Below are 24,673 nucleotides of genomic sequence, written 5' to 3'. Positions count from 1 at the left end.
TCAAAGCGGCCGCGAAAGTGAAAGTAATCGCGGTCAAGCGCTGCGCGCGCACATGCACTGTAGCTCTAGGCTGGCAGCACTTTTTGGAGCCCTCTCAAAAAGTCTCGCCAGACCAGCGCATGCGCTGGGTCAGGCGAGACCTAAAAACTTTGATGTCAACATGTTTCAGTCCAAGGTGAGCCCATGCATCACTGATGCCCAGCTCTTTTAATAAGTACTGCGACCGCTAGCTCAAGCTCATGGTAATACCATGCACAATTCACACTCAGCTCTTCCAGTAAACACTGATATTAGCCACTGCAGCCAGTGTTGATCCCATACAAATGTCACATTGAACTCCCACAATAAACGCTGATGGCAGCAAGCTGCAGCCCATGTCAATCTCTTGCTGAATGCACAACCAGATGTGCTTGTGCATGCTGAAGCCATTCTGCTGTAACCCCTGTGCATCAAATCCAGCATCCACGTATGGTGCTGCCAATAAATCCTATGCCAGACTGTGGCAACCCTGTCAACGTCACCACCACAACCAACTATTCCAGTAAACTTGATGCTAGCCATCAGCAGCCAATGTTAATCTTGTGCACACACCACACCCAGCTCTCCAGTATCTGCTGAACTGAGTCCACTGCAGCCTATGCCGATCCCATGTAGCATCCATGCGTGGTCCTGCCAATAAATACTATGCCAACCTTTGGCAGCCCTTTTAAGGGTCGCCGCTACAGTCAGTTGTGCCAGTAAGTGCTGATGCGAGCCAACTGCATCCATGCTGATCCCATGCCGAAGCCGCATTTATCTCTGTCAGTCACACAGTTGTGCAGCTCGGCTAGTAAACAATGATGCTAGCTGGCTGCATTCCATGTCTTTTTTTTGCAGCGACAACACTGCTCCGCTGATGCAATTTTGACCTCAGTCCTTGGCTCAATATTGTCATTTTGATAAATTGAATGTAAGGAAAAATTTATTTTTATTGTGAAATGGAAAATTTCCCAGCATTAAAGAAGTTTTCATTATAATGGATCGAGTGTGTGCAAAATTGGGGTTCTGGAAACAAATTAGGGCCTGATTTAACTGATGGAGAAGGAACTTCGTCGCAATGGCAACAGAGTTTCATCCCCGCCAACGTTATGGCCCATTCGCCCGATGTAGAATTGGGCAGACCACAGCTTTGATGATGCGGAGACTACTCGTCTCGGCTGTGGTCAAACCCCTCCGATGGCCTGACAGAGTAAAGGCCGTCATAGGTTTGGCTGTATGTCTACCGACTAATATAGATGGGCCGACATACAGCAGATTTTCCATGCCCATTACTGGCAGGAAAACCCTGGCGGTAAAGGACACTGAAAAATGCTCAATGTCCCCATAGCCATGGGATGAAGCTCCCATGGAAAGGGGGCATTGTTTTTTTTTTTTTTTAAAGATAATCCCACTTTGGAAGTTTCTTTTTGAAAAAAACCCATAGTAAGGTTGCTGTACAACTCAGTCCTTACAGTGCATTGATAGGAACATCGGGATGGCAGTTCCTGCCAATGCTATAATTGTCTGTTGGGCAGGTGGACATTTCTAAATTTGGCAGGCAGTATCTCCATCAGGGTGATGAAATGATTTACTCCGACACCCTAGTGGAGAAAGGGCCGCCCCCCCCACCCCCCACCATTTAAATCCGGTCCTAATACATTTTTACGACAGATTTGTTATTAAACATGCTGGTGTATACGTCTGGAACCCCCTGTAAGCGGAGGCTACTCAATAACATTGCCTTGTTTTTCATTACTCCCTTTAGGTTCAGTGGACAGTAACTGTTGTGTGGGCGGAGTGCTGGAGAAGAGGCTTCCCCCATTACCCGTCACCCTGGCTTTGGGGGCATTCATGAACTACTACAAGAACAAGTTTCACTGCGGCTTCAGCATTTTGGTGGGATGAAGAACGGGGTCCATGCGCTCATGTCTTACATTTGCAGTGTATCTCAATTACTACGTGCCAGTGAAAGAGCGAAAACACTCACTGGTCTGTTCTTCATCAGTTCCCATTGAACTCAAGTAGCACAATATGAAAGCGAAGCTTCTGGGAAGTCGTCAACCAAGCCTCCAGAGGGGCTGTATTTAAAGAAGACATGAGGGAGCTTTACTAGATGAAGATCAACTCCATACCCGGAGAACTTAATAGAAAAGTAATCTAATAGAATTTTAAAAAAGAAATCTCAGTTGAAGTATCTAGTAGCTGAGAAAATTCACGTCAGTATGTATTCGCCCGTATAGTTAACCACTGGCCTGTGTTCCAATATCTGGCAGCTATTGTGGCGAGTGGAGAAGCTAATGTTCTACAAGATGCTCTCGCTGTTCTGTGTCTCTGCTCTTGACATCTGCCACTGCCAGGGACTTGTCTACCAGTGCATCCTGGGAAACATGCAGTATCTATGAGAGGTGGACGTATATTGAGGTCTAAGGAAAGCAGAACGAAAGAGAATAGATGAGATGACTGAAATGTGTTGAAAGCCATGAAACGACAACAGTCATGGAGAGAAGCACCATACATGGACACAGCCAAACTCAGCATTAACTTATGCCGTTAAAGGTGGGGCAAAAGTAAAAGGGGATTCAAAGAAGTTGAAAAACAAGATGAGAAAAGCTGGCATGGCAGTCTCACCTTCACAGTGATAAATAGGCAGTGCTTTGTGGATCATCTGATTTAGTAATCAAAACCTTAATTTACAGGATAATATCTTATTTTAATTTTTTATTTATTTGTTTTTGAAGTGACATTCTCCTCTGTAGGCTTCAAGTCTTGCTGCACCATGAAAAGCAGGCCATGGCAGTGGTGTCTAGCTGTGTAACTGTACATGACTTTAGGAGGGATTCAATGTAATCGTTCCGTTCTCAGGAACTACTTTGTTGACTTCAGACGTATTACGGAATGACTTTTGGCATCAAGGAAAAGAGCGCCTTGTGCTCTCCTGCGAGTTTTACTATATAGTGAAGAACTCACCTGTTAGGGCTTGCTATGCTGTGTGTGGTCTTACCTTTTATTCAGCAGACAAAATGTGTTAAAAATAGAATACTGTGTGGAATTGTGAGACCAAGGGGTCCTTCTTAGGGTATATCTGATCTATATGGTATTGTGCTCAGGATCCTTTATATACATTTTTCGCTCCAATAAGTGGTATCACCAGTTACAGTATGCAGAATCCCTATCACGGAACAGCATGATTGCAGTCCCTAGTAATAAAGAGGACCATCACATCGCTGAGACCTTTTTAGTTTAGGGTGTCAAGTGCTAGAGAAGCTCATTAGTCCGGCCGACAAAATGCTAAGTGCTGTCCTGAAGGAGTATTCTACCAGAAAACACAAATGTAATTGTCGCTTCTAACACAAAGCAATTGTTGCTTAGGGAAGAGCTCCCTGGAACATATATATATATATATATATATCTATATATATACAGACTAACACACACAAACACACAGCAGCGCATTGCAGTCTCTAGTTGGGCACCTTTCGAAACAAGGAAGGTGCCGCCCACACAGGCTCCGTAACTCCCTCGAAATATCTACTCTCTTGCCTAGCACTGGCACACAATCAGACTGCCTAGTTCCTGTCAAGTACCCCACAAGGCTCACCTGTAGCTTGCGGAGTGTTCTCGCAGAGACGACATGAGCTATCGCCCCGAACCCCACCTCACCCCCGTAGGGAGCTAACACCAACAGGGATAGAGATGGATTAGGGAAGGTAGCCAAAGACAGAGGTAATGATGTGTGGAAGCGCCTCCCTGCGATGAGACTGCTGTGTATCAGCCTAATAAGGGAAACAAGGGAGACCAGTTAGAGCAGGGACGTGCAAACCCCTATCTAGGTTACCTCTCATGCGCCAGCGGACTTGGATAATTACCTGAGGAAGAAACGCGCGTTGACCCAGGGAAGATGCTCCTCCGATAAGTGCTGCTGCACGTTCTGCTTCCCTTCCACGGAAAGATGAAGGGGCAACACCAAGTGTCCTGGCGCCACGGGTTAAAAGCCACCCAGCGCCGTGAAAAGAATATCGCAAGCGCTACTGCGCGGGGTAAGGGAATTCAAGCGCTCCAGCGCGGTGTCTGTATGGCTGTGAATGCGCTCCAGCGCGTGCTTGCTACACGCCCTCCTGAAGTGTTTCTCCGTGAGGTTAGTGCTGTTACCCCCGGAGAGGCTATACAAAGGAAAAAGAACAGCGCTCCTGCGCTATGACCAAAGTAAACTCCCAGCGCTTCTGCGCTAAACAAAAGAAATAGCATGCGCTCCTGCGCTATCTGCGAAGTGCCCCCAAAGATGCCCAAGCAAGCGCTGGTGACGTGTTCTTGGAAAAGCTCAGCAGAGCGTAATTACCAAGTCCGGATAGGCGCTCATGCGCGGTGTCCTGAAGCGGCCTCGGGACGGTGACCCAGTACGCAGTCTGCCGAGTCCTCCGGATGCGGGCGAACCTGCGTAGTGGTCAGAAAGGTAGAGGCGACTGGATCTGTAGCAGCGTTAATTCGAAGCGCTGATTCGCGGGAACCGCCGTGGTTTCATCGGCGTTCCCCGGAAGCGCTGGTGTGACGCAACAGTGGTTCCGGTCTGAACACTAGACCGCTAACTGCTGGCTTGTGTCCGTCCTCACCATCCGATCCCGCATGCGCCTGAGAGGTAACGCGCAGCGGAGCCGGGAACCATGACAGTTCCACACACACACCTTTGCCCTATAATGAAGAGGTCTCTGCAAGTGTTATGTACTTGAACGGTACCCTTCCAGTACGAAATAGTAGGATTAGACAAACTTTAAAACTGTTTACACTTTGGATGTCTGCTGTACAGTGCAGCACCCATACAAAGTCAGAAAAGTTCAGATAGATAAAACCATTTCATCCCATAGAACACTAAGACTCAAAAGTATTGCAAAGCAGCGAAAAGCTCTGCTTTGTGTTAATTTCAGGCAACTTTTGGAAAGTAAATCTCAAATAAACATCTTGCACCGAGTTGCATGTGTTTTGGGATGTAAACCCAGTGCAAAATGTTAGTAAATCTATCCATTATCATTACAGTGTGCAAATGTTCCAGCCGCGTACAGCTGTTGTGATCTTCTGAGTATTTTTACCACTATAGAAGGATCCCATGACAATTTATTCTAAGAATGGGTCTTGACTATTTCTTGAGGTGTTCCAGCTCTCCAAATTGTGGTTCTAGACTGCTTTTTTTCAGAGCTAACCGGCCTTTGCTTGACCACAGCTGTTGTTTGCTTAGTGTCAATTTTTTTTGCATTATTTCAGTTGTTTGGTTGCAATACACCATTCTTTTATTCATTCATACCTTTTTTCAGAGCCTAGCCTTTTTTAGACTTTTTTTGGGTCAGCTAATAAAATGCTGCATAACTTGCAATGAGAAATCCCTTGTGCCTTCCTTCTGAGCCTTCTTGTTGATTTTCTCAGCAGTATCCTCAGGGAGAGTATCGTCAGTTTTAGGTGCTGAACCACTCAAAGTCAAAATATAGACCATGTAGTACAAGAAATATTTACCAGTGGAAACTTTACAGCCAGAGTCTTGTTACTCTTTTGGTTACCACTTTGGTTTTTAGTAGGAAGCCTCAAGTATTCTCAGGTACAATATGAGGATGACATACGTATGGTGAGCTAGACCTAGACACTTGGCACCCTGATTAAGTTTGTTTTGGTGGAAAGTTTAGATCAGAGAGAGCATTGACTTTCAAACTCCGTTGTATCATCGAGGGCTATCTTCTGATTCATATAATAAATTTATCATCTGTACCTGTAAGACGCAACTTGAGAGGAAAATGGAAATCTGGTTAACACATTCTTAATCATAAGAATATCAACCAGATGCACCATTGTTGTTTATTTAGCTTTATTTCAGAAATAAAGCTAAATAAACAACAGTTGTGCATTTTTTATACGCAAGCTAACATAAATCTCACTTCTAATAAAAACAAATGGAAAAGTATGCTCATCTGCAATCTTTCTCTTGATAATTGCATTAAGAGTGCAGCACCTTTTGTGGCTAATAGAGGTCCCTTTACAACTCCATAGGGACACCTAGTAGCAGCCTGTGGCACGGCACCCTTTCCTTGCTTCATGGAATTTCTTTTATTATGTATGCTACGGGTGTATAATGAATCAGTGGGGGTCCATAGAAGTGAAAAAGTTAAAAACCGCTGTTTTAGATAATATTAGATAAACATGTTTCATAACCATCCTCAAAAGAAACGTAAATAGTGTAATCAAACAACTGAAATTAGGCACAAAAATAACACACTTTAAACTTATATAACACACCTGAATGAGGGCAATAACTGCTAGTGTAGTAGTGTTTGACGTGGGTGGGAACTTCTGGGTGCGATATTACTGCGCTTGTTTTATTTTATATAAAAAAGTTCCTTTGGTTTATATTTAATTGAAGTTATACACTTTAACCACTAGAGAGCAGCTATCATATATGGCCATGAACTGCTGATCTGCATTGATAACAACTGAAAAAGAGAAAAATAAAAAATAACTTGGTAGACAGGCAGAATTGTTGAGCAAAGCACACAAAACTCAGCCATTGCAAATAATTAAATTACGCAAGTCCCCGTTTGCTTTTTGATATGAGCCCATTGAGAAAAAAAACTGTTACTTGAAAGCCACAAAAGGAAATGCTTTGCTGCGAACACTGTAGTGCTGTGTTGTGCAAACACAGTTGCTAAAAAGTAAAAATATGCCTACTTTTTAATGAAACAGGCAGTCCCAGACAGGATGCAGGCTCGGGTCATGAAGCGAATTCCGCCAGCAAACTAACTTGAAAAAATGATTTGCGGCTCCCAGGATGTCGAAGTCGGAGCTGGGGGTATCGCGGGTCGAGTCTGCACGAGCACACCATGTTGAGCAGCTGCAGCGCTGGCGCGGCTCTGAGGCAGTGTTGGCTACCCTGGAGGAAAGCAGTAAGCAGCGGCAGCCCGGATGAAACAAAATGTATTATACTTGGGAAAATGTGCTCAGTAAAGTACCCAGCTGTTCTGCCAGCAACAGTATTTGAACAATTATGATCATGTGTATTTCGTGGCTCCCAGGATGTCAGAGCCAGAGATGGGGGTATGGTGGGTGGAGTCTGCAAAGGCACGCCATGCCGAGTAGCTGCAGAAATAGAAAAAAATTTGAATATACTTGTGAAAATACGCTCAGTACAGTGCGTAACTGTTCAGCCTGTAACAGTAGCTAAAATATTATGATAGTGTAAATGCTGTAAAGTCCGTAGCTATTGTGACACTTATGCTTGTGGAAATACGCCCTCAAAAGTCTGGAGCTGTTCTGTCTGCTGCAGTAGCTAATAATAATAATAAACAAAATGCTGTTGAGTCCTTAGCTGTCATGCCGGAAAATACGTTGCAGTTGGGGAAGTAGGTAAATGTCATGCCTGCAACACCAGCTAGCAAAAAGTCTGTAACAAAATAGTGCTCTCAAATTGAAAATAAAACAGTTAAAAGTCACTTGTAACAGGGGCAGTCCTTATTGGAGGTTACAACTGTAGACAAGGTGGGACTATTAAACAAATTCATCAAAGAAAGATAATTCCCAAAACACAGTTAAAGGAACCAATTAAAAACATGGGTGTGTAAATGGGTAGAGCTTAAAGCCCATATTCTGAATACAACATGCCTAGGCGAGACCCAAAAATACTACTGTTTGAAGTGTATATTTCACGTCCCAGAGCTTTTTGGGGCTGCAATTTCAGTTAACTATCTTGCATCAAATTTCGCAAAGTGGCACCTTAAGAAATATATACAATGCTTACAACTGTTTATAATTCACACTCATCTTACAAACTACTTGAAAAGAAAAAATATGCTAAGACTCAGAAAGAAAAACAGAGACAGTCAAAATTCTGTAATGGAAAAGTAGAATTTGCGATTGTTTTGCCTCAAGCAAAGAAAAGAGAAAAACACCATATGGTAACCGCTCAGAGGATGCATGGAAATAGTCAAGGGGATTGTTTAATATAATTAAAAACTTCATTAAATGTCATTGCTCGAAATCATCAAGACCCAGGCCTTATACAGCGCCTGTTGAGGGGATTGCATTAGAACAGTTTCTCCCATCAGATGTATCACACTTTTTTATCAAACCTTTTTTGAAGCCCATAACAACTCTGAGACACACTAGATCTACAACAGAGCATAAAACTACCTTTTCAGGGAGTAATTAAAAAAAGGTAGGGCATAAAATGAACCTTGAAGTTACATCATAAACCCAGGTCTTGTAAAAGCATTCCTCCAGTTAAGCATTAGCCAGTCTGAACTAGAGTCAGTACCACACCATTGTTAAATAGGTCAGGAGTCAATCATGTGCAGTTTTGTTCTATTTTGAACTTCTGTTGTTTTCATCAAATTATAATAAACTATCTAGTCATGCCAGAAGAATTCAGATCAGCCTCTAGGTTGGCATTTGTTGCCCGCTCGCTAATCATTGGATTTAGCAGTCCACAATGGCAGGGTCAGTATAGATTTACTGTTTGAAATGTTTGCAGAATGTTGCAACTTGCAGCATCATTTTCTGCTGTTTAGACTTGAGCAAATCTTTGACCTTTAGAGAACTATTCATGAACCCGATATCCTTCAGCAGAAATGCACAAAGCCACTGCTCTGTAAGTCCTTACGTACATTATGGAGATCCAAAGGAGTTTGTCCCCTTCTGGGTTAAATGTGAAGCCAGACAATGTGTAAAATCATCACAAACAGGGTATGTTTATTTCAGTAGTTTACTGATGAGATTGGTCGTAGGAGGAAGCCTCCTTGGCCTAAGGGGGTAATTTGGAGTTGGAAGAACTGGGCGACCACTGGCAATCACTGGTACTCCTGTCCCTCCTAATCTGCAGTTCACCAGATCTATTTAGAGATGGGGAAATGCTAGGTTTTCCACCGTGGAGCATTGTTAGCTCATGCTGTAGGGTAAATCTGACTGGATAGCCCCTTTGCCACGGGCTGTCAGGTCATAGTGGCAGTTGCCCCGCTACATATACATATACATATACATATATATATATACACACACACACACACACACACATCAGCATCATTTTTGGGGAACAAAAATCTTTGTCTAGTAGGTGCATCAAACATGACACCCACTCTGCAAAGCTTTACTGCAGCTTCACTGAAGAAAGAGAGCCATGCCTGTCTTTCGGGGTACTTCTAAGTATCACGGATGGGATTCTGCCGGGAAGTTGGAGGTTATGGCCTTTGCTGAGCTGACTGCATGGCAGACCATGTGCCATCAGTGGCGTAACGATGATTGAGGGGGCCCCCTGCAAGGTACGTGGAGGGGCTCCCTCCAAACTCTATCAGGAGCTCCCCGGCCGAAGTACAGTGGGGGCCCCCTGGAGCTTGGGGGCCTCCCGCACTGCAGGGGATGCGGGGGCCTGTGTTACGCCCCTGCGTGCCATACTGCAAAAGACTCCCACGTTTCTTTAAACAAAGTCTAAATTACTATTTGAATCACTTTATTAACAGGGTTGAAATAGTTATTTGTGAATTAATGGGCCTAAACAGTGACCACCTGGTAAAAGCTCTCTGTCAGACATAGAAAAATACATCTGTGTCTAATTTGGATGCCAGCATATCCTATTGGAAAATACAAAATATATATTAAAATATAACTGTGTGATTAACTGTTCAAAACAAAGTATCATCAATAAATAGTGACACTTCTGTTTTTCTGTTGTTCAGAAGGTTTTACACAACAGTTGCTGAGATGAAAAAATTATTGTAGCACAAAAACTGTGCTATGCTTCTTCAGTAGACTGCTTTACAGCTAGTATATGCCTTCAAGGCTCAATGTGTTCTCCCTGTTCCACCCTTATTCTGAGCCGCATAGTTCAACATTTGCAAAGCCCAATTTTTATTTTTAAAATGTCTATTGGCCATATTAGTTTTTGGATAAGATTTTCTACAGCCTAAAGAGAACCTACTTGGAATTAGATATTTAGGTCTCGCCTGACCCAGCGCATGCGCTGGTCTGGCGAGACTTATTGAGAGGGCTCCAAAAAGGGCTACAAGGCCAGCCTAGAGCTTCAGTGCATGTGTGCGGGCGCGCGCGCAGCGCTTTACCGCGATTACTTTCACTTTAGCGGCCGCATAGCCAATAGGTCTCGCTTTTGAGACCTTATAAGTATTTAGTTATACACTTATAAGGTCCCAAAGGCGAGACCTATTGGCTATGCCAATGCTTGTTTTACTGAAAACTCTGGTAAGATTGAAAACCAATGTCAGCATTCTGAAGTTATACATTGTCCCCAAATACTTACTGTGGACTCTCAGAATATCTGCATTTTCTGGTTGTTGCTAAAATCTTTATCTGAATTCTCTCCTGTTAATCGATGAACCTGCTCTTCAAAGACTTTGTTACTACAGTTTGTGAAGGGCGCTCCTAATCACATGCATCCATTAGTATTTTAAATGTAGCCTTTAAAACAATTCACCTTTGACAGATAGCCCTAAAATTAAGTGTTTAGTATTACCAAACTTGGTTCAGACATCAAGGCATGTTCTCCAACACTTTATTACCCAGGACTTATTATTCAGAAGAAGCTATGTATCTGAAATGTACAAATAGTGCTTATTTTATAGACATTATGGCAAACCGTAGAAATAATCTTGTGTTTCTACCCTGACAAGAAGCCAAATAAGAGTCATTTGTGTTTAGAATACGAAGGCTTTTTCTAGAAGTGGCAAAGTGTCTGCAACAATCCTTAAGACAAATTTCCATCCATTTTATCTTCGCCATCTTTTCTGGTTAGCCATTTGTGTATTTACCCACAGGTTACGTGAGGGGTGTTTTACAACCTCTGTTCTTGGTGCCTGTTCTTGTGCTGCACTTTCCAACATGCATTTCTTAGAGCACTCTTTTCTCGGTCTTCTGCTACCAATGCATTGAGAAAAGAGAAATTGCAGTTTCAAAGTTGGTGTTTAGGTTCCTTCTCCCTGAAGATATTACTAGCTCCCAGCTTCCAACCAGACAGGGTGTTTTGTACACAATTTAGCTTACGGCCACTTATAGTTTGTTATGTTTTAGTATGTTATGTCATTGTATGTTATGTTATAGGACTATACGCCTTAGTGGTTAGTGAAGCAAAGGCTTTATCTCATATTCTGGGTTTGCCACGCAACATTAAAGAAGACAGTGAGGTGGCAGAAAAATATTGGTTTCAATCTTTGGATGAGAAACAGGGAGTTGGACTCTAAATTTAGGAATATGGATAAATTGTTCCTGATATTTTCACCTAGAGTAAGTAGCAAAGGGCAGACCGACAAATTTGTTTGGGATGTATTTGAATTTCTTAATAACAAGTTTGAAATGAAGTTATCCATTCATGTCCACAGTGTATTGAAGTGCTGTTCGTGCTGTGTGTACCACATTGTGCCCTCAGCTCCTTGCCATTGTATCCACCTTTACAAGTGGATACAATGGCAAAATTATACATCAAATTCCACAGCATTGCTTTACGATGACAGCATTTCTTTACGATGCCAGAAGTCGATCATCTGTAGAGTGGATCACACAGGAATGAAACTGATGCTTAGAAATGCAAACATGCTTGCCAAAATATTAGCTTGAGAATTTCTATAAGAGTTTTCTAATTTACTGTCTGTGCAATAGCCATAATATCTGGACCCAGTTGGAGTCAAAGTTCCTGTTTGTATTTCATTATACTATCAACCAGGCTTTGTCGTAAACTCTTAACAGCCACTTGCCTTTTCACTCAAGGCCACAGAGTTAAAGGACTTTGTTGGATTAATTCCTAGGCTTTCATCGAAGGGCATTCTTAGTCTTAGAAACTCTAGTTCTTGGTTGTTACATAGGGTATAAAGGTCTCTGAATGGAATGTGTTATGAGGTGGAAGTTTATAGGTTGATGTCTTCTTGACTTGGAACTCTATGGCTGCCCTCACTGTACACTAACTTTTGTGTCTCAGGGAGCCTTTGTCTTCAGGCCTTCAGTATCAATAGCCAATGTGTGACGGGTAACCGTCCTATTTGTGGGTCGTGTTCCTGCCTAGCTGTTTATTTATGTACTGTCTGATTCCTCACTGTTGCCTTTATGAGCTGTCGACTGATACTTAGATGTGTACTTAACATGTGCAAAGTTTCCAGTTGATCTAAAATAAATTATTCCCTGTTTGGATGTAGCTTGCAGTATCTGTCATGATAAGCCATGTTATTAGTCAAGGTTTATCACTGATCAAAAGTGTACATTTCAAATAGTGATTATTTTCTGCAGGATCTTCACTTGGCAGAGGACAACTCTATCCAGAAGCACCTACTACAAGTTGATTCCTGGGACTTCACATAGGGAACATATGACAAAGTCCAATGTTGTGGACTTGAGTCGAAGGTGGCATTCAGTCTGTCACCTTTCTGCTATCTATTTGAGATAGATGAAGAGTATGTAAAAGTCAAAGCCAGCATTATTTCTGAAATTAATTAAACCTTGTACATCAATGAATAACAAGCATGTCCCTTGGCTTCTCAGTCTGAAAATGAAGAACCAAAACTCTGTTCCACTTTTTGGTGTACATTTGCCTGAAAGCATCAAGTCAGTAAATTTCTGAACACAATTTGACCTTAACCCTGCATGTACTCTTACTTTCACACTATCCATATGCCTAACCCTAACTTTCAATCCTAGCACTTACCTTGGACAGTAACACTTTCTCAAACCCTTTCCCCATCTAACCTATGACCCAACCCAAAGCATAAACCCTAATTTTTTTATTTTTCTCTACCATATCACTAGCCCTTCCTTTCAGTTACAAAAATTCAACAAATTATCGGCATATGTCTAACATTAGTCAATGAACTTGCACACGGTGTTAAAGCGAGTCAGTAGCATTAACACATCAATCCTATAGGATACTGTTGCAGAGATCAAGGAATGGTTTAAAATAGTACTGATGGATAAAATGGAAATCTTGGACAACAGAGCATTGTTCCCAGGCCACAAAATAATGCTTTTGTGACTGCTTTTATCTTGCTGACCTCATATGGCTCCAAAAACACGTTGCAGCCACAAATTTACCTATAACCTCCCTTATCTGCGGAGGCCAACTTCAGGACTTTCAAGACGAATGGCCTGCATCAGAATCAATCAGTCTTAATGTATTTAGAGAAGAGTGACTGACCTCCCTGATGAAATAATTCACAAGCGTTCCGAAAGCTTTTGAATTAGTCAGCAGCATGAAACTTAGTGGATCACTGAATACTGTGAATTGCAAATGGATGGGAATCAGTAGTATGGCCCTGAAAAGGAACACATTCTTCTCCAAAGACTGTTCAGGGAGTCCAAATAGCTGGACAACATTTGCATGCAGCATCCTCCAAGGATCCTTTGTCACTGATGTTGAACTCCTGCATGCCATCCTTGGCTTAGACTGTAGAACAACACCAACTCATCTCAAAATGTGTGCGGATAAGAATTGGATGCACTACTAACTTCAGAGGGAATAAGAGACTGAAGCAGACATCCTTCTTGGAACTCGCGTATTTTCAAGAAGGGGAGTTAAATACCTTGCTACTATTCATGTGGCCAGATTGCTTATACTTGCCAGAGAGCATAAACTATCTAAAAGAGTGACTACTCCAGCTGGACCAGCATGTCAACCTGCGCATTGACCTGATCCTCCCATGATTCATGATTCCATACTGCAACATCACCTAGGCAGTGCCTTTCCAGATGCAGGTCCTGAAACACCAGATGATGCTAGGCAATATCAGAAAGTTGTGATTCAGCCTTAGGAAACAAGACTATTCAACATTTGGTCTGAAAGCTCTTCACAGGATCTTTGTAGAGCAACATCAGCAATATTGTGTGCAGTGTGCACAAGGCCTCTTTTTCAACATACTCTGTACCTTCAGAAACTGCTACCCTTCTTCATCTCAATCATGTTTCTTAAACCCAGCCGTCCAGGCCTGGTTGCCAAAAACGTGATTAATTGGGAAAGACAAGTCACAAAGTGTTTAAAATCATATGGTGTGTACTTCTGGAATAGACCAGCAATCAAGTCTAAACAAGTGGAAATATTAGAAGCAACTATTGACTGAACGCTGCAGGAAAGTGTTCAGTCAAGAAATGGTAAATATAGATCCATTCTTAATGGCCACCCTACTCACTATAACAGACCAGGCTCATTCATCAAGCCAAACCTCAAGCTTCCAGTCATATCAATCCACACCTTTTCTCTGCCTGCTTGAATCCTGCTAGATGATTCTATCCTTAGATTTCCTGCCTCATGAATCTCTCTAATTGCCAGACAGGAGCTAGAATCACTTGCAATAGCTCGCACACATCGGCTGGCGATGCCATCGACGTCCTCCATGGCTCCACCTGCCTCCTGACATTATGATGCAGAACTATATACAGGTCACCCGTGCGCTTTGAGGTCAAATCCAGATGAGATCTGCAGATGAGGCTCCAGAGCTGCCACCGTTGGTGTTCAGCAAAGTTACCAATTTTCTGCAAACTGTCAGTATGCAGGGATGTTGATCCTGAAGATGACAGGTTTCGAGCTGTCTACACTTGTCAAAAGCAGATGTAAGTGGCACACTTGCATGACATCTGTCCCCCCTCCCCCCGATCAATCATTATTCTAAGTCAATTGTTTCTTGATGTATTCGAAGGCCAGCTGAGAAAGGGAGGCCAAAACATTACATCGAGGAACACACAATCCTGAATTCTACTCGTTCGCCCTTGTCAGGTGTTCCAATGTAAAGTTAAAAGGTAAGTCAAGGAAAGAATGCAAGACGCACATCCTTAGCTCCTTGGCTTCCGGACTCCCATTCCCGGGGAAGGTCATGCAGTCAGCAGGGAGCTGTTGTGTCATCTGACTCTGACTTCTGTGTCCAACTCAGACCGGATTCCAAATACACCTTGAGTTCTCTGGCATCTACTCTGCAGTAAGTGGCAGCCTTCGGTGAGACCATGTTCTAGATTTTCAAACTTGTCCAGCTTCTTTGGTGCACCTTCCAGCCCCATTACAAAGACCATGCCAACATTTGGGCTTCCACCAGCATCAACTGACCCCAAACTAAAGGGCATATTTATTAAGATATCACGCGGCACAGCAAGGGCAAGAATGCGCCATAGTTAACAATAGATGTCGCATTCAATGTGCTGCCTAGTTCCAGCTCAGGCACCCTTGGATCATGGTGCAAGGGTTTCTGCGTTGTAAGTAGGATTGTTTTTGTGCAGGCAGGAACACCTTCTTTCACACAAACAATCCTGTGAGGCATTTTACTCTTTCTTAGTGGCCTATAGAATGCAGCCCACATAGAAAGAGCAAATAACAAGGAGAAATGAAGATATTTCTCCTCTTTGCGCCTCACCTGAGGAGCCATAGCCTGTTGACATATTCCCAGGTCTACCACTAATTTAAATCTGCGAATGCACCAAAGTCCATGGGTGGATACGTGGGAACACCCACTCTCCCCCCATGGAACGCCTCCCTGGTGCAGAGTAACACAACACAACTATTTGCGCTTTGTTCTGTTACTCTGGATTTATCAAGCCACTCAGGGCCAAGCAAGGTGGCCTTGCGTGGCTTGATAAATCCTACTCAGGTTTTGCGTCACCCTTCCACCCCCTTTTGTGGCCGAAGGGCAACGCAGAACCTACATAAATATGCCCCTTCGTCTTACTGTCGTGCAAACAGTACCAGGCTGAGCCACCACCCCTTAGATCCAGGCCCTGCCTCCTGGCCCTCTGTCAGGAAAGACGATGATTATGATGGTATATCACTGGCTCCGTCCTCTGTTTGACAGCCTTCTTCAGTCAGAGCACGCCCTCTTATTTAAACACAGGGGGGCAGATTTACAAGCCCCTTGCGCCACTTTTGCGTCACTTTTCCCATGTTAAAAATGACGCAAAAGTGGCGCATGGGGCTTTTAAATCTGCCCCAGAATTACCAAGGCAAACGAGGACTCTCTCTGTCGGGACAATTTTTAAGGAGATCGGAAGACATTTCGGGGTCAAATTCAGACACAATGAACATGATGAAGTTGACGATGAGGAGGCAGAAAGTTTACTTCCAACTCGTAGGTTCTCTAGCATTACCTGGAATTTACCTCAACTTTTCAAGCATTTGCTTGGATACCTGGATTAGCCTTTAGGCCCTGCAACGGAGGAAGGTGCCTCCTTTGGGGCTGTGTATTACAGCCGTCTGGAAGTACTGGATTAACCACTTCACAAGAAAGAAACTAAAGTTAGCCTCCTCACATATATTTTGCAACATGGACGATCACTTTGTTGTCTTTAAATGATGCCCTGCCTAACTTAGCCCTGGCAACCGAAAAGTCATTTTCAGCTCCGTCTAGAGTCACCACATTGTTAAGCATTACCGGCCGGCTCCAGGTAATTCTAATTTTTTGATGCAACATCCAACTCCAGAAAGGCTCGTATTGCAGTTTTCATCAAGTAAAGTGAACTCAAATTCTTTTCCTGCTGACAGAGTCACAACTAATCAACACTATAGCCAAAAAGTGCTTCCTTCTCCCTGTTTGGCATTATGCTCTCTAAATGCAGTTGACTTTCTGGACTATTACACTCTTGGCACTTGTGAAATGCACACAAGATGTTGCCATCCTTGCTCGCAGGCACGAGCAGCACCTATTCCGAGTATATGATAGGCCGGATGCTGCAAAGTAGGTTTTACATTCCGGAATGGATACTGTGATGTCTGTCCTCCATGGTGTATGGTAACATCATCATTATTAGACAGTATTGCTTTGTGCATTGCGCAGAATATTTAAGAGCCACCCAGACTTCATTAACGAATGTCCTCTTTGATGGACCTCAGTTATTTGGGAATAAGGATGATGCAGATGTGGAGGAATTTAAAGACAGCAGATCTATGACCCACTTTCTGGGTTACTTTCTTCTCCCTACTCGCCAACTCCATCTGCAATGCAAATACTTCAGAGGATATTCAAGGTGTCTCGCATATCAGCAGTAAGAGACCTCAGCCTATAAAGCAACCCAGGTGGATCTTTCATGTTGGCTAGGCTTGGGTGGCTCCAAAGTTTGCGGTAAATAGAACGACTCCTTTCTCTTCACTTAGCATCACGACCAAACATTCGTTAATTCACCCTTCAACCTCACTTTCAGACCAGTACAACATTCAGCCCACGGGATCTAAGGCCTCCAGAACATGAGCAAGTGTCATCATTCTGAACTTTCCTTTTTGAGGACGTAGTTCAAGAGCCTGAGGTCTAAGCGTCCTGTCCTTCTTGAGAACCAGGAAGTGCCTGAATTAACATCCCACTCATCTCTCCTCTGACACCAGTTCGATCGCCATTTTGCCCAGTAACATAATCACTTCTTTTGGTAAAATACTCCACACCCATTGCTTGACTTATTAGCATTCCATCATGTGAGACCATTGGGTTCTTAAAATTATCCAAGTTGGTAATGCCCTTCTTTTCCTGGGCGACCTTCCCACATTTCTTTGAGTTCATCTATGATGTTGGTGGATCACGCAAAGCCATGAAAACCACTACTCAAAAACTAAAATGAGTAGGAGGTGTAGCAGATAGAGCAGGTGTGTCGAACCTCCCAGTACACTGCGCGAGCATTAGGATGCTATGTAGCAGCAGGCAAGAGAAAGGTCACAAACTACTCCACCAGCTAAAATACCAATTCAGGGCAAAGGCAATGTACTTAAGGGGAGTGTGGGTGTGTTGAGAATTCAACTGAAAGATAATAAGGCAAGGCTGTGACATGCACAACCTATTGTTTTGGGGTATTTATTGGCAAACAGTTCCTAAAGAGCTTCTTAGCTGCACCACTTACAGAGAGCAAGGAGTACAATGTAATATACCTGGCTAAGTAAGCATCGCATAATTGTAAAAGTGAAATGGGTGCTATTAATGCGAAGTAACCTAAAAGGGTTTTATAGTTGCCTGACAGAATATCGAGGACAAGAATATTGTGTGGCTGAAATATCATGGCTCAAATATTGAGGACAAGAATATTGAGAAGGTAAGGGCAAACAGGTAAGTATAGATTTACTATTCTTAACTCCACATTTACGCACCAGAAAATAATTATATATATATTTGTCTAGATCCCTTGTAAATAAAGAAATAATAGTGATCACACGCTACCTGGTGTGCCTGCTTTCTTCTGCTATATGATGTATATATAAATGGAGTTAAGCTCAGTAAAACTTTGCTTACCAATTGAAACTTACCTTCACGATATTCTTGTGCACAGCACAATATTCTTAACACGATATTTTGGTCACACAATATTTTATTTCCGATATTGTGGTCAGTCACCTGGTTCTACTTCCAAACGAATACAAGGAAGGAGGGACTGGAGCTTTTATGAGGTCCAGCACACGAGCCCCGCCAGTGATGAAAAAATGGAGAATGTGCTGTTCCTAAGTGGGAAGCTAGGTCTAGTAGGTGGAGGGGAGTGTTCCTTTTAGGAGCAAGGGCCCTCACACACCCAGGGGGTGTCATGCATCATCGGGCAGCTCCTCGTTGGGCCAGCGCTGCAATGCTCAACAGCCCCTCGAGGGGGCTCTTTGCCGGAGATCTTTTCTTTTTTGCCGATGTATGTTGCATGGATGAGTGATGAAATGTGAGTAGAATGGGTGAACGAAAAGTCGGTCAATAATGGCTAAAAGGGTCAGGACAGGACCTAAAGTTTTAATACTCTGGTTCCTTTGTCAATGTTAAAAGCGTGATGTGACCATAAAATAGATGTAATGATCTATTTAGCTGCAGAGGTAGTGAATAGCAAGGTTAACATGTTTCATGCCTATTACAGTCCATAATGGATCATGGCATTTCATCAGGACCAGAAAGACCTAATTCTACTCTTCACAGGGATGCAAACGTGTGAACCATGCCCTGTAAATATTATGCAAAAGAAGAGACGTTAACAATATATCCTGTATACTTTACATAGACACGAGGAACATCTCTGGGGCGAAAAACCTAGCTAGAGGGGGTACAGAGATGACATTAAAAACAATGAGTGGCAAGAGGGATCAGTTAAGGATGTTGTTGAGGTAACGGTAAGAAGAATCAGATGCTGACGGAGCTTAGTAAATCTTACAGAGACACTAAGGTAGGTAATATAGAGATCCACTGAGGCAGGAAACTGTCCAGCTGCTCCACAATATTTAAAGGGACTTAGAGGTAAGTCTGGTGGGTCCCACTGGAGGGAGGAGGTTGCAAGGGCCACAGGACCATGGGAGCATGGCTGGTTTATTGGTACTGGGGCCTGGTGCAGAGCAGATAGGTCAGACGGGTGTTGTGCGTCGAGAAGTCCTTGCAGTCAGAAGCAGGCAACTTGGAGAGGTGATTTTGGGACAGCTGGGCTCCAGAGTCTTAAAGTTCCTCGATGGGTGCTTGCTTCTGGTATTGTTGGAGGCCGCCATGGACTCTTCGTGTCGCTGTTTGCTGTAGTGGGTTCGGTACCCTGGGTATTGTTACGGTGTTATTCCGGCTCAGGTTCTCGTGTCTCAAACTTGGTGGGAGTCAGATCTGACCCTCAGGAGCTGGTGTACCTCTTTTGGTGCAGGTGCTGCAGCAAAGTCATCGGAGAGCAGCACATCAACCAACACTGGACTCAGCAAGATCGGTGTCTTCACTTCAAGGGAGTTTCTTGGTGATTCTTCATAGGTTGGATGGAGGAGCTCTGGGGTTTTTGGAGCCTTTAGAGGTTCAGGATGACCTAGTACACTATGATTGTCGATTCCTAGAGGCAAAAGGCAGGGGTTGGCGTCAATTTCTTCTGCAGCAGGGCTTCAGTTCTCAGGCAGCAAGCCTTCTTTGTCCCATTCTTCTTGTCGGTCGAATCTGGGTTCAAGGTCTATGGATGCCACCCAAATACTGAATTTTGGGGCGTTACAGGAGGAGACAGGTAGTAGGCTACCTACCTCTAGGGTGCCTACACCCATCTCAAGGTGGTGGATTTTCAGGAGAGGGGTTCACATCGCCTGCCACACCGTGTGGACACTCCTCCTCTTCATCCAACAAATGTTTCCACCTGTTCTCCTGCTAAATGTGGAGCAGGATGGGGGGGATTGGCATCCCCCACTATCTTTAGAAGCCTGGGTTGAACTTCAAAGGCGGTAACGTCTTTGAAGCTTTCTGCTGTGGAAGGCTATTCCAGTCTGGAGGAGGTGTGAAGCACCTCTGCCCAGAGCAGGCTTTTATTATGGCCTCTGAGAGCGCAGGCTCTCACCCCATGAGGTCAGAAACATGTCTTGTGGTGGCAGACCGGCTACGACTAGTCAGAGACCACACCAGTGCTTGGTAGGTTTATCAGGGGGCCCTCTAAAGGGTCTCCTGTGTGCATTTATTAATACATCCCACACTGGCCTCAGTTAGGATTTATTAAGATGAGATGTTTGGTACCAAACATCTTAGGGTACAGTGAGGCCATAATGGAGCTAGGAAACTCGTAATGACAAGTATCCAGCCCATTTACTCTTTATGGCTTCCCTGTGCACTTACACTGTCCAAGAATGGCTCAGATATTGTGGGGTCATATATGCTTGTGCAGATATATCCACACATGGGGTATAGTGCACCCTGCCTTAGGGCTGTAAGGCCGGCAGTAAGGGTGACTAACCTTTATCTCATGCTGTGTGTGAGGGCATGGCACACAGGGCTGTGTGCCATGTAGACTCTTCAGCTTTCTCTGCACCAAGACACGCCGCCTGCAGTGGCAGTTTGCATGGTCTTGGTGAGGGGTCTCTGGGTGGCTTGATTTGTGCTGCAGTCCTAGTGAACCCTCTTCAGTACCCATGACCTATGTACCCTGGCCCTGGGTACCAATTACTAGGGACTCACAGGGGTGGATGAAGTTGTGCCAATCGTAGTGCAGTTTTGGAAAAGAGATCTGGCACTGGGAACCTGTTTAAGAGGATCCCAGTGTACTTACAGTTTGAAATCACATCAGGCATCAAGTAAAAAGCGGGGGCTAACCATGTCAAAAGAGGCACTTTCCTACAGTGAAACACTTGCTGACTTACTCTGAAGACATTTTTTTCGGTTAAAATATTTTTTGATTCAAGCTAGAAAAAGAACAATAAAGCATCTCATGGTGAAAGCAACTTTAATAGAATATATTTATTCAAATTGCACCCTTTTATACTTGAATTCCTACTGTGCTGGATTTTCTTGAAGGAATCCAATTAATTTCTTCGAGGATATACATATTTTGGCTGACAGCTTTACCAGTGCATCTGCGTTCTTTAAAAAAAACTGTGGAATCAGGTTTTCCCCACCATTTGCGTAGAATGACAGGATGCAAGGCTTTTAGTGGACTGAGTCCCCCCAGGTCTCAAACCGAGTAGTAGTTAGAAAAGGACATTAAGACAGAGCCCAATTGGGCTCTATGTTCATTCCCTTGACTATACTGGGGATTCAGTGTTTTCTGTGCCCACTTGCTTACAATTGGGCCTCCGATAGAGCTTTTTCTCAGAAAGAGAGGTGATGGGAGTTAGCATTAACATTAATCAGATTTGATTAAAAGTGCAACTCATTTGGCTACACAATGAGGACCAGGGGTCGGTAGCCAAGATCAACCAAATTGTATTACAAGTTATTCATCAAATTCAAATAAACGACTTCTTAAACCAGGCTGCAAACATACCGAACAACAACTGGGATTCCCAGATGCCTAAAGATTTTAAGGCGAATTAATATCAAACATACAGGCAAGTCAGTAATAGCAATGCAGATCAACAGCATCAAAATCTTGTGCTCAGAGAATAATCCAAGGTTCTCTCCCCTATACATTGTTAATCTAGAATTTCAAAGTCCAAAGGGTAGTTTGGGAAATGGAACAAATCAGGAAAGTTTCATCGAAGAAGTTAGTACAAGACAAAAATAAATCAAGTGGGGAAGCATTGGCATCTCAGAAGCTCGGTCAAGATTCTTCAGTGGATCAGGAATAAGTGTCTGCCTAAGCCACACTTGTGCAAGGATCAAAAAGCATTGAGGTCTAAACCTCTCAAAGTCCACTCAGGTTATAGGTTATCAGGAAAACATGGAATTAGGGAAGCGGTCTGTAAGGAATCTGAAAGGGGTCGGCGAGGGATCTCCATAGCATTATTCTGTGTCCCTTATCAATGGATTTTAGTCCGATCAGACCTGGATTTCTAATTCTTGTTTCCCCTGAAGGTGTTAGTAGATCAAACACTATGGAGTTGTGATCACTGTAACCAGTAGGTATGACATTGCTCAATTTGACCCGTTTACCCATTGACCTTGATAAGAATATAAAATCAATGATTGTTCCCTTTCCCCATCCTATAAAAGTTGGTTTGTTGCTAAAACCTAGCCCAATTAAAGTGCCCAAGTCTATTAGATCAGTGTGACCTACAGCTCTTATCGGCCACTGTCCTCTTATATCAGCCCCGTGTGAGTGGCTATATTGCACTTCCCTCTCAAAAAGATTCTCAACGTAGCTAAGTTGACCAATTTTAGCATTAAAATCACCCCCAAGTACAAAGTTAAAATTCTGCAACAAAAGGAGACCCCTGGTTTCAAGGCTATGCAGTACCTTAAATAGTGCAGAGATTTCACATCCTATGTTAACCACTGAATTATAAAAAGTGATCAAAAAGAAATTTAAGGTTTGAGTTGCCACCACCCATATTACTGTGTCCCCTTATGCTTGGCAGGAACAACTGTAGTTTTAATTAAATGTGTTACACAGATCAAGATACATAATCCACCTTGGCTCTCCATCCTCCCACACCAAAGAAAGGTTCACGTGCTTAGGTTTCCTAAAGAAGAATTACATCATATGAAATAATCAAATGTAACCATTCTGGGTCCGTCGCCTTTGAAGCAACTCCTGCAATATTTCAACTAGCAAACTTAAAAGTTGGTTGCCTAGTTTCCAATGGTTCAAAACTGTCAAGCTTACTCATTACAATTTGAGGTTGTAGTACCTCCCCCTTATAAATTTGATTCTTTATTTGTCACACTTAGTTATGGTAAGACATTCATGTAAGCAAGTTCTCTATTCCTACAGTGAAGGCACTCTTTAATAATGCCAAGTGAAAATCTTACAATAATTCATTAAAACATACATAAATCATGTGCCAAGTGCATTTTCATGTTGTGTGTTTCTTAATTGTCTATGACATATAAAGGGTGGTCAGTCTTTGTGCTGAACCAATCCCCCACGCTGAGAGTAAATCAAGCCATCACATCAATCTCTTATCAGATGGACAAATTACAATCTGGTTGTTTTGGTCATCTTCCTTCTGGAATCCTCCAGAAATGTCATGTCATTATAGTATCTCCCTTGTCTATCCTCCAGTTCCATATCTGTTTTCTTTCTCTTCACTTCCTTCTGTGCTTGTACATGTTAATATACCTTATAGATCACAATCAGGAATGATACACAAACAGGAATTATCACTAAGGGTTTAAGGATGGTTCCAACAATTCCACTACCTAGGTTTCCAAACTATCTGCCTAAAGCAGAAAATCCATTACCTATTCATTTATTCGTCCTGAAGCACCTGTTGCTATTAACGCTTTCAAATCCTTCTTCAGGTCAGTAATGTTGCTAATGTATTTCTTCAAGTCTTAACTCTCGTCTTGAATTTAAGTATTGTTGAACTTTTAACATCCGGCAGACTCCATCTTCTTTTGCAAGAAGGACATCCGAAGCAAGTCAATTTCGCAAACCCATTGCTCTCTTGGCAACCATTTCTATATCTGTAACTAAACATCTTCCAGCTGTACTAGTAGATAGTTTATCAACTACAGTACAAAGCTTTATAATCTTGTGTGAGTGGAGTATCATTCCTACAGATGAAATCAAAGCACCAAAAACGTCTTCTACAATTTCCCTATCACTAGCATCTCTTGTGGTTCTCACGTGTTGTTCCCTTGCCGTGGAGGAGTGTGGCTCAATGGTTAGAGCGGCAGACCCTTAAGCAGAGTTCTGGCCAGGGACCAGGGTTCGATTCCCGCCTCGGCGGCGCTCGGGCTCAATTTCCTCGGACCTGTCTATTCTCGCCTCGGTGCCTCTTCTAATCACGGGCCCCACGCTACAACTCTGGGCAATAGCTTGCCTAGCCTCCACACCGGCCCATACAGCGCTAAGGATGCCTGGCTTCACCCTGGGGGTGCCCAGGAGTGGACACTTCACAGGGAAAGCCAGGAGGGGTTCCACAGCGGTATGAGTATCAGCGCCAGGAAACCGCAAAAGGCGACACCGCAAGGTGGCCGTCTGGTGACAGTGCGCTCTATAAGTACCTTGACATTTACATTTACAATTTGCCACATCATCAATTTGTCCCACATGATATATTTCTGGAAGAACTATCTTCATGTAATATGTTCCATGCTATCTCTTGGGTAATTTGTAAAATGCACTTTTCCCACAATGTAATAATTTCCAGGAAAAACAGGATCTCCTACATCTAAAAATAATCCAAAATTTCCTCGAACTTCAAATGTAAGGTCACATTCACTAGTCCCTCTAAAAATGTGTCAGTTGTGGATTTTCTACTGAAACTAGATAATTTCCCTTTATGTTGCCAATCTAAAGCTGATGCAGCCATGTTTCCCACTATTTTGTGTTTGCTTCCTTCTTTAGCCCAAGGTGGCATTTTTTTTATAATTCACTTTAGCCAAGGTGTCTCTTC

At 43.2% G+C, this 24,673-nt stretch overlaps 1 protein-coding gene and 1 long non-coding RNA gene across 5 annotated transcripts in view; one reads left to right on the top strand and one right to left on the bottom strand.

Annotated features, from left to right (window-relative positions):
* The window catches only part of TOMM40L (translocase of outer mitochondrial membrane 40 like), a 465,074-nt gene extending 452,633 nt beyond the window's left edge, over positions 1-12,441 (top strand). For all 3 annotated transcript variants that reach the window (XM_085637335.1, XM_085637333.1, XM_085637334.1), the window contains one exon: positions 1,784-12,441. In XM_085637335.1, coding sequence (XP_085493461.1) covers positions 1,784-1,873 — 90 coding nt within the window. In that variant the 3' untranslated portion in view covers positions 1,874-12,441. The remainder of the gene's footprint in view (positions 1-1,783) is intronic.
* The window catches only part of LOC146775854 (uncharacterized), a 1,053,880-nt gene that overhangs the window by 598,997 nt on the left and 430,210 nt on the right, over positions 1-24,673 (bottom strand). The gene's annotated exons all lie outside the window — the stretch shown is intronic.

This window comes from Triturus cristatus, chromosome 12 (assembly GCF_964204655.1).
Source record: "Triturus cristatus chromosome 12, aTriCri1.1, whole genome shotgun sequence".
NCBI classification, from domain to species: domain Eukaryota; kingdom Metazoa; phylum Chordata; class Amphibia; order Caudata; family Salamandridae; genus Triturus; species Triturus cristatus.
Note: the sequence above shows the minus strand (reverse complement) of the source record. Positions and strands in the feature narration are given on the sequence as shown.